A 10,891-nucleotide genomic window follows, 5' to 3' on the forward strand; every position below is an offset into this window, starting at 1 on the left:
CCCGCCCGCGGTGCTCCGCCGCCCGGCCCCCCGGAAACACCGCCCGCGCTCCGCCGGTGCCGGCCATGGAGAAGAAGGAGGAGGAGGTGGCGGCGGTGGCCTGGATGGACCAGGCCCTGGACGTGGTCAGTGCGGGCGGCCGTCGGGGCGCTCCCGCCGTCCCCCCCCGGCCGTGAGGGGTGCGGGCGGCCGGGCTCCGCGCTTCCGCTGGGGGAAGCCTCGGAGGAGGCCCGAGGGGAGCGGGGAGCCCCAGGGCGGGCGGGCCGGCGCCTCCCTCGCGGCAGCGCCGAGGGGGCGGGAGAACGGGGGTTCGTTAACGCGCGGCTCGTGCCTCCCGCGGGTAACGTTGTCCTGTGCCTTGTGTCTGTCTGTCCGTCCGTCCGTCCTGCAGGCTAAAGAGGCGCTGGAGAACGGGGAGGTTCCCGTCGGTTGCCTGCTGGTGTACAACGGCGAGGTCGTGGGGAGGGGCAGGAACGAGGTCAACGAGACGAAGAACGTGAGTCGGGGCGAGGGGACGCGGGCGGGCGGCGGGGTCGGGAGCAAAGCGGGGCAGGCCCTGCGTCACGGAGGCGCCGTCGCCCCTGGAAGGTGCTGAGGCTTCAGACGTGCTCTCCGGAGGCCTTGAAAGTCGCCTGGGGGTGAAGAGGGAGAGAAGAGTGACCTGTGCAGCCTTGCTGATGAAATTCTTGCCACTGACGCGCCAGAAACAGTTTACGTTGTTAGCAAGCTAGCGCTTTCATGTTAGGTTACCTGAACAGCGACGAAATATAAATTGGAAATCCAGCTCTGTTGCTTTTCTAGGAAAACGGCCGTACAGATAAAGGAATAAATAAATAATAGTCTCGTTGTAGAAGGGGCAGGGATATGACAAAGAGCTGGGAAGTTGCATAGAGTTACAGAATGTGTAGGCTAACAAAATCTCATGTTTAGTTTACAACATTTGCTCCTTTGACAAAGTCGTTCTTTCTAAAAAATATTGCCTGTAAATTTTAGACACGATGCTTGCGATTTTAGCCATCAAATTAGATCTTATACATGCTGAAAGACCCATTAAAGCCAACAGGGATTTTGTGCAACTGGAAGTTTTGTATAAATGGATCTGATTGCAGGATCTGGCTGTAACTTATATTAGATATCTCAAATTTGAAAATATAATGAAAGGTGAAAATGAGTCTTTTAAGCTCAAAAATGTAACAGTAAAAATGAATCATTATACTAACTTGTGCTACAGGACAATCCATAACGTAGTAAAATAATTCTAATACAACTCAGGAAAGTCAGATGGCAGAGAAGCTAGGTATCTCAAGCTGAATCAGTGTAAACACTGTGGGGAAGCAGACACTTCTTGGGAAAATTGTACCAGAGATGATAATGCTGTGTAAAAATCACATGGGCAGAACATAACTGACAAGACTGATAACAAAATCAGAATCAACTTGAAAATATTAGGGAAGCTTTCGGACTTTTTTTGTATTAACATCAGGCTTACCTGAAAGTATGTACTTAAATCCAAGCAGCCTGATTTCAAAAATTCATCTGCATTTTGGAAACAGTGAACTGTTAATATCTTTGAAAGCCAATCCTTTTTTCAATTTCTGTTTAGCTCAAGTTTCAATTCTTTTGTGGCTTAATTTTCATAAATGCTTACATTATAGTGATTGGAAATGCTGGGTACTCAGTGCTTCTAAATTTTGTATCGGATACTTAATTGTTCCATGTAGTCTAAAAGAAAAGAGGCACTTGCTGGGAAATGTGAATGCAGGAAATTGCTTTCACTTTTCTCCTAATGATTTCTGGCATTATTTAGGAACCATCCTGGGGAAGAAAAACCCTCTTGAACCATTGAGGCACTTCCAGCAGACGTCATAAATTTGTCAGGGTCCATTTTGAAACTAATTTCTCGTCCCACCTCACGTTGGAGGACTTCTCCAGAACATCATTCCTCAGATGGCTAGAAAAGATCTGATTTGCAATTTTAAACTTTTTATGTCTGTTTATATCTCTCCTTGTGCCAGCATCATCATTTATTTTACACAGCTCGGAGGTATTTAAAGTTATATTCCCTTTTGGCTTTTGTTTTTCCCTGTTTTCCCCAAGCCAGCTGTTTAATCTGCTCTCAGAAGATAGGCTTTCTTTCTGTGTTCGTTCTAGTAAGTCTTGTATACGTCCATTCCAGCTTTGATTCATATTTCTTGAATTCACTTAACCAGAACTGTATACTTTATTCCAGATGGACTTTCTCTTGTGCCTTGTTTAATAACAATAGTACTTCTCACTCTTCCTGGCAATAAGTCCACCCGTCTTTTCTGGAGCTGCCTTGGTCTTTAATGCTGTTTTGTTATTCTTCATTTGTTGTTTTGGTTTCTTTACTCCCAACTATAAGGCCATCCACTTCTTGAGTGATACTCTGACCCTGTCTCTTCTGATAATGTCGTTCATCACATGAAAGACATCACATTGTTAGCTATTTTCTGTGTGTGTTTTTCCTGTTAATGCCAGTGTCTCAACTGAAAACATTTAAGCAAAATTATCTTTGAGCATCTTTGGTAATTAGTTCTGTCTGGATAGATACTTTCCCTTTCAATGCAACTTCTCTTCTTTGCTTGCTCACTTTACATTTCTTGTGCTATGCTGTTTTCCCCAGACTGACGATAATTTTACATCTTGTGCTGTGCCAAATGCTTCGTAGAAGTTCAGAGAGGTGAGATTGGTGTTTTTCTTTCCTAGAAAAAATATTTATCAAAGAAAGTTGCTAGGTTAATTTAGAGTCAGCTATCTTATGTAAATCCACATCATATTTTATTTCGTTTCCCTTTTATAGACTAGCCCTTGTAATATTACCTTCAAAGTTTGTTATGTTGCATGTTTTGCTGTTGAGACTATCCTGGATCTGTAGATGCCAGGATTGTATGTCCTTCCTGTTTTTCATTACAGTGATTCTTTGCTCTGACAGGTTTCAGTCACATGATACTCTCTCTTAATGTATCAAAAGCATTGCTATGGGATTGGCAGGCTCATGCATGAGTTCTTTAGTATTTTTCTGATGGAGATTATCTATCAACTTGGGTTTTTGCCTCTCATCCCTCTTCCATGCTCTAGGCAATTTCATCATTTCAACGTCGTAATTCTGTATCCCATTCGCTGTAATTTCTGCTTCCATGCTCTTATTCTGCCTTTTGACCACGTTCTCTGTGTCATTTTTATTGAAAAGGCAAAATATTAATTTTGTTTTGGAGTAGTACTATAATTATATTTGACCGTCATCTCAAGGTCACTATAGTAGTTCTAACTCATTTTTCACATTTTGTTTCAGACATTTTTACTTCGTACGTAATGTGTTTTGCAAGTTTGACGTTTGACAATTCTTCCTTTAGCCTTTGCTATTGGCATTTTTCACTCCTTGCAAACTTGCTTTCCACTTCTAAAAAATGATCATTTATCCGGTTAGATCTGCAGTCCTTCCCTGCAATTTTGCCCATGCTCAGGAGTCAACTTGCTATTAGGCTTTGTGTCAAATAAATTCCCTGTCTTCTCCTTAAGTAAGTCCCTGCATCCTCTGATCTAACTGACTGGAGTTAGGAGCAGGTAGTGTCTTCTTTACGCCCTCATCCATTCTGTTCCTAAACTCCTCGTTTTGGCAAAAAGATTTAGTTGCCGAAAGCTCTCCGATTCTTTTTTCAGTCTGTCTCCTGTCACCCTGCATACTTTGTTTCTGCCCTGCATGTCCATAGCAGAACACATTAATGTCAGAGATACTGCTGTTTACTCTGTGGAAGTTATTTGCAAAATTATTGATCATCATCACATTCTTCTGGAAAAAGTTACTGTTGGAAGAAGGGCGTTTATGTAGAGCTGTGCTTGTTTTATTTTATTTTTTTAGGAGCATGGCAGTGGCATCAGCATTTCAAAATAGTCAGGCATGTCATTACTTGTATTCATTGGGCAGTAGTGCAACAAATGTCTGTGTAAGACATTCATTTTCAACAGCCTGGTGACACAGTCACAAGCTTGTGCCAGTACTGGGTTCCCTCTGGCAGCTCCCACACTTGCTTGTTCACAGTCTTGCCTCAGACCAACCTGAAAATTTTCTTCCTTATAACATATGTGACCCTTCCCAACTAGAACTCTTTTTTTTTGGCATCTTTATTCCCATGTGTGGTGCAATCTTTTGCTTCCCACTAAAATGCTGTCTGTCTTAGGTCCTTTGTTGATACATGCAGACTTCTCCACTGTTATCTTCTGTTGGGTCATTGTAGCACGTGTCTTTGCCCAGATCATCTTGGAAGTACAGTACGCGATAATTGAAAATGAAGTATTGTTTGCACTCTTAAATTACTAATGAAGCCACGAGATAATATAGAACTTTGAGCTTTGGCCCCCTTTACTCCCACTTGTTAATTCTTGTCTAAGATTTAGAAGGTATGCTTTTCAGGGCAGTGATGGTATCTTTATTTGTCTATAAAATATTTGCCACAATTTGGGGCACTGTTTTAAGGCTTTGTCAAGGCTTTTTTCCCCACTGACGTCAGCCTCAAATAATTTCCCCTTGGAACACGATTTGCCGCTCTCTAACAATTCTCTTTTTCCCTTGCTACTCTTACCTGCTTTTGTTTTCTTGGCTTTAAAATAACATGTAAGATTGCGCAAGTTAAAAAACAGTAGGTGCTTATAGAAGCTTATAAATTGAGTCAGTGACTCAACATGAAAATAGTCTTTTTTGTATGTTATTTTACACACAGCAAGTCAATAAAAAAGACTATTTAGTGATAGCTCAATACAAAATAAAATCTTAAGACAGACCTAGAAGGTCAGTTTTTCCCCCATATCTTGTCTTTAAGAAGGACCTTTAGCAGATGCTTAAGAAAACAAGAAGAGAGTGGTGTAGACCTTCCTCTTGCATATCCTTTCCGGTTCTGAAAGTGAATAGCTTAGGGACTTCCAGAGCACAAGACTGTATCTGGATCATTGTTTCTGATAGCTGTCTGTGCACATATCCTCCATGAATTTGTCTAAACCTTTTTTGAACTCATTTATGTTTTTGGCTTCCATAGCATCCTGTGTCAATGAGTTCCACAATTCAATTATGTGCTTTGTGAAAGAGTACTTCCTTTTGTTTGTTTTAAATCTGCTGCCTGATAATTTCATTGGGTGCCCGCTTGTTATGAGAAATAATAAATAATAATTTACTCTTTGCTTTTCCACATTTTTCTTTATTTTTATAAACTTCTACCATAGTCATCTTAAGTTGGAAAACTAATGACTCTATCTGGTGAGTTAAGAACTGCAGTCTAGTTAGTCTCTGTACAGAGACTGTTTTGTAACTTGCATAATCCTTTCTCGCCCTGTGGTGAATTTGTCCTGGTGTTCCCATGTCTTCATGAGGTCGGATGACCAAACCAATATGTATTACTTAAGAGGTGGATGCACTGGAGTCTAGTAATATTCTATATTAGCGTAATCTGTTTTGTGTAGCTGTCTTCTGTTACTGCAGAAGCCAGTATGACTTAGAGCAGCTGCATGTTTTTTCTTAACTTGCACTCCCAAGATCAGCAGAGGCCTAAAAGCTACTTGGTGTACTCCATATAAAGCAGTGCCATAGGTTAGAGGCGTGTTTTCTTCCGGTAATGAAGGCTTATTGCTTACATGCTTTCAATTCACGCTCAGGAGTTGAAAAGCCAATGCGGTATTCATGTCTCTTCTGATCTGAGGGGCACAAAATTAGAATAGCCACAACTTACACTTGTGAGTTACGGTAGCTGTAATAGTTCTGAGGCATCATTCTGCTGGAGGGCATTGTGCTTTTTGTCTCCATAAAGTGTGTGCACTGAGACTTCAGCTGGTGTGATCTCATTTATTCAACTAGGGAACCTTCATGGCAACATTGCACTAGTAGGTCTGGAGGAATCACGTCTGCACATTGATTCAGATCCATGTTTTTATTCCAAGTGGGTTCATTACTATGTTAGTTCAGATCAGAAGTGCACTCATGGAATAAATTTCTTGATTGTGTCTGCCTACCATGCTTTGGTTTGTGTCTCAGAGATGGCAAACTGTCTTCCCTTCAGATGAAACTATACTGAAAAGATGCACTCGGGGAGCCTACCTAATGCACTCCAGCTGTTGCTGGGAATATACCATCCACGGGACTAAACTGGAGCTAGGCCGGTGTGAACTCCCCTGAATTGGTGTTGAGTCCTCAGCACTGTTTTGCTCTACAGGATACCCTCCTCTTGCACTACATTCGCTAACGTAGGCATAGGCAACATAGAGCTCTAGGAGTTTTAAAATATTTTTAAACAGTATTAAACTTACCACTAACTTGTTTATACATGAGTCCTTTGCCGTATATTGTAGAGCATCTCAATTATCACCACAGATCTTCACAGTGCTAAAATATTAACCCAAGTTCATGTATTGAGGGGAAGTTATCTTAGGTCGCATAAAGACATATGTAGCAGAGGTACAAGTATAATTTGGATTGATTAAGTCTTAGTCTAATGCCTGTGTCAAAAACATCCTTTTTCCAGAATAGATTAAAAAGAAGGAAAATACTAACAGCCTTAATTCAAATAAGCATCAAGCTTTGTAACTGGAGAGTCCTTTCATAACTAGTACTTTGTGATATTTTTGCTGTGACATTTGATTGGCAAAACACACTGCTGCAGACATTCCAGAGCGCTACTGGGACATTACTGATGGTTTTTGTCTCTCTGCAATTAAAGTCAACATTTCTTCTTTTCTGTTCAGGTTTTTGTGCCATAGCTATTGCTGTGACCTCTGAGATATGCATCATTCAGTTGTCTTGGATTAAAAAAAGATAAATCAATATTCTTCTGTCTTTTTGTAATCAGGCATATGCTGCAATCCCTGCCTATTACTTGAGGGACTTACTGTACTTGTGCATATTCCCAGGCAGCATTAAACTTGATGCAACCCGAAAATACTGTGTCTACACAGTAGGCCAAACAGTTCCAGAAACATACTGAAATTATTGCATATTCACAGCATATTCATTCCATGCAGGCACAGCAACATTGTCAGAGGGAGGAAAACGTACCAGGTAGGAGGAGTTTCTTAGTATTTCTCCAGAGAGATTAACCCAGCCTGCCTTCTTGCTCTTGGAAGCACAGCGGGCTAGATCAGTTGTTTTGTTGGGCTTTGTGTGTCTCTTAATCCCCAAGTAGAGCTTTCATGTCTTGTCTTACTATGCTGGCGTGACAGAGAGAGGAGAACTTCTGAGCAGACTCCTCTGCCTAGGAACAGGTAGAAGAAAAAACTGGTTTGCGCGTGTGGATCTTGTGTGTGCTGCATACGAGACTGAAGTTGAATATGTTCTTTCTTGGGTTGAGTATTTCTTCTGCAGTTTGGGCTGCATGAATTTCTTCTGCAACTTGAACCAGCAAAGAGGTCTACTAAAAAGAGACTTCTCAAGAAAGCATTACATTACTTCTTTAACAGAAGGAAAAGTAATTGCATTATTAATAAACTAGATGTCAGGCCATCGTGCCTTTGACTTGAAAGAATAATTTTATGACATTGCATTTTATTTCATTTGTATCTGTACAAGTGAGAAGCTTAAAGCTGTGAATCAATGCAAACTTTAAGAAAATATTTATTTTTATCTCCTAGGCTACTCGACATGCAGAAATGGTGGCAATCGATCAGGTCCTTGACTGGTGCAAGCAACACAACAGAGATTATACAGAAGTGTTTGCACACTCAGTATTGTATGTAACTGTAGAGCCTTGTATCATGTGTGCAGCTGCCGTGCGCTTGATGAGTATCCTTTCGTGCTTATTCATGCTGGGAAACCATGTGTCAAGATGTTACTCGTGGCAGTGAACCCACAGAGAGGGGTTTGACACTGTCGGGCAAAGCCAACAGGGCTGCCGTCTTCTGGTTTGAGAGTCTGCACCCCCCTCCGTTTACTGCGTGGTAAATAGTGAAAGACTCAAGAATGGAAGAGAAATGGTACAATTACGACAAACAACAATTTCTCTTAGGGATGTAAAAATACATTTTAGAGATATCTGTTATTATGTAAAATGAGCTAATCTCAGTTCAGTGTTCAGTTTTTAATGTTGTAACAATCGGTAAACCATGGCTTTGTATTCCTCCGCTTTGGGATTCATGCTGCTCCTTTTCTGATGTGCATCTTCAGCAATACATCTTACATTACTCAGAAGTAAGTTCTGATTTTATGAGGGAGGAATTGTAGTGGAAACTAATTTAGTTTGAAAAGTACAAGCACATTTTAGTGAAATTTAATGACTACTTAAATCAGGCTACTTTACTTCTTGCTTGCTTTTCACTTTAACTTAATACCTTAACTCATTCACATAAATTCCACGGGTCATATATGGCTGTCGAAATGAGCGATTTGGAGGCTGTGGCTCAGTTTTGAGCATCTCATCTGATGATATGGTAGACACAGGAGAACCATTTGAAGTAAGCTATAAAATGTTTTCCTTTGTTTTTCAGCTAGGGTACTGTGCCTAGCTTCATTACCATGCTTTGAGAATGTCATGCATCAGTTTAAGAGAACTTGGATGAAACACGATCAGAAGTCAAGTAAACTTGACTTTACAAAAAAAAAAAACCCATAAAAAAATTAAGTCCTTAAATTAAAGAAAATTGAGGAAAAGCCTGAGTACAGTCTTAAAATATTTAAAAGCATGCATCAGAGAGGAAAGGAAATAATTATGCTTGTGGAACAAGGTAAGGAATAAATATATTTAAAAGACATGTAATACTTAGAACAGTAAGCATATGCTGCAGGAACAGATGAGAGGAAAATTATTTTAAACTCCAGAATGTACAAACACATAATCAATAAAGATCAAGTAACAGCAACTTACTAAGTTACTGGTTTTTAGCTGAGCAGCTGAAAATGATTGTATTTTTGCCCCCAATCTATCCATATGAGGTAAAATGCATTAGCTTAGATCTACTTCATATAGTTCAAATCCCAAAATAAATATGGACTGCAAAAGTAGCAGAGGAGATTTAGTTTAGATATTGGGAAGGTTTCTGAACAGTAAGGATACTGAAGGACTGGAACAGAGTGTCTGGGGAGAATGAGGCATCTTTGTCCTTTAAGAAAGGCTGGACAAGCATTCAGTGGAGAGGTATAGTATACATAAATCTAGACATTTTACAGCATTGTACTAGTATACCTATAGACATATATATATCTAGATAGAGAGTATTTATAGCATTATATTTATTACATTATACGCAGTTGTAGATGATCCTGCCTTATACAAAGATACTGATTAGGGTTCTTAGAGTTCTTTTCCACACTTAACATTTATGACTTAATGAATGTAAAAAATAAGTAATATATTTCAGCATTGTAAATAAGCACTGAAGGCTTAAGGCTCAGAAAGAATTTTAGTCAGCAAGACGATACTGTTTGGCAGTCCAGTGTAAACATATTAAGCATCTTTCTGTCGGGGTGTTTGTGAGACTAGCATCTGAATTAATTTGTATAGTCAGTACTGGAACAGCGTTCATTTGCTAACATTGGCACGTGGTATTTCATTTTTCTCTATGTTCAGAAGAAAGAAAGGAGAAGATTCTTGCTACTACAAATCCTTTGTTTCTGTAGGCAACTGCAGTGGGATGTATAGGTGTAATTCATTATTTTCTAGTGTCGGTGGAGATTCATTTAGTGTTAGTGACATTTAAATGCTTTGTCATTAATATTCATGGCCTGGAAAAGTATTTTGGAGGGACCAAAAAGGTCTGAGAGGTGACTGTTAGGAATAAAGAATAGGTGTGTGGACATATGTTGTCTGGTAGGAGTCTTATCTACAGATACCTAGGTGTATGTCTCTTACATTTCCAAGTGCTTGAAGAGTGTATGAAGTAAGCTGGACACACATTAATAAGAAAGAAATTGGAGGTTGCATAAAAATTTTACATAAGTTACTAAGAAAGTTTGTTTTGCCTAACTTCAAGTTATTGGGGAAATTATTTACTCTACTAGGCCGCAACATAGTATTTTTCAAATGTATGAGGTATTCAACCTGAAACGGAGATTTTCTGACCCCCAAATAGTTAAAGGTACACGTTAAATTAGTGGAATAGACAGTACAGTTGTTTACAATTATTCTGTATTTAAGGCATCATTCTGAAGCGTAGACTATGTTATTCTCAGATGCGCTCACGAACATCATTCTAATTTGAACAGTGCATTTCTGGCTATCGTGCCGAAGAAGCAGTGGAAATGTTAAAAGCTTTCTACAGACAAGAAAATCCCAATGGTAGGTTTCACATTAATGGAGCCATTTTGATCCCAACCTAATTTAAAAGAATGCTGGCACTGGTATTACTGTAATTCACTTTTGATGTTTTTTCTCCCTTTCTGTTTCTTCTTGGCAGCACCAAAATCAAAAGTACGGAAAAAGGACCGTCGTAATTAGCCCTATGCTGGTGGGAGGCAGAAACTTACCAAAAAATGATACTTCAAGGTTTCTTCAGCATCTTTCTTTTTTAAAATGTACAGTTCAATTAAACTATGTCTAATGTTCTGTACAGAGTTTTTACTAATGGGATATTTACTACCTGTTCCTGCGTTTCTATGTATGTGATTTCTTGTTATCATACATGACCACGCAGAAGAATAAGTGGCTGTTTTTAGAAAAAGGAAAACTTATGGTTCAAGTTCACTTGTTTACAGCCAGATGGATCCATTAAAATGATGCCATTTTGTAGAGCACATTCTAGAATATTTTCTTTCCTTCTGTCTGTGGAGGAGCATCTTGCTTTTCAATAGTAAATATTTGCTTAGGCAAATCCGAGTAAATCTCTTGGAAGGTTACATTTGTAAGACTTTCACAGTCCTTGTGTGTATATTTAACCAAAAGGCATATAAAGAATTGTACAG

At 39.7% G+C, this 10,891-nt stretch overlaps 1 protein-coding gene across 1 annotated transcript; it reads left to right on the forward strand.

Moving 5' to 3' along the window:
• The first annotated feature begins 45 nt into the window (after positions 1 to 45).
• ADAT2 (adenosine deaminase tRNA specific 2) lies at positions 46 to 10,503 on the forward strand. Its single transcript, XM_082307166.1, has 6 exons — positions 46 to 125; positions 392 to 496; positions 7,630 to 7,780; positions 8,342 to 8,448; positions 10,196 to 10,268; positions 10,387 to 10,503. Exons 1-6 carry the CDS (start codon positions 66 to 68, stop codon positions 10,425 to 10,427), a joined length of 537 nt encoding a protein of 178 aa, XP_082163292.1. The 5' UTR covers positions 46 to 65; the 3' UTR covers positions 10,428 to 10,503.
• Positions 10,504 to 10,891: the final 388 nt, after the last annotated feature.

Source organism: Platalea leucorodia, assembly GCF_965183815.1.
Source record: "Platalea leucorodia genome assembly, chromosome: 3".
NCBI classification, from domain to species: Eukaryota; Metazoa; Chordata; class Aves; order Pelecaniformes; family Threskiornithidae; genus Platalea; species Platalea leucorodia.

What these genes read in the sequence shown, in the direction of transcription:
- ADAT2 (XM_082307166.1), top strand. Translation starts at nt 66, where the DNA reads ATGGAGAAGAAGGAGGAGGAGGTGGCGGCGGTGGCCTGGATGGACCAG. An exon ending in TGGACCAGGCCCTGGACGTG is followed by an intron (nt 126 to 391) that starts GTCAGTGCGGGC and finishes TCCGTCCTGCAG; the next exon opens with GCTAAAGAGGCGCTGGAGAA. An exon ending in AGGTCAACGAGACGAAGAAC is followed by an intron (nt 497 to 7,629) that starts GTGAGTCGGGGC and finishes TTTATCTCCTAG; the next exon opens with GCTACTCGACATGCAGAAAT.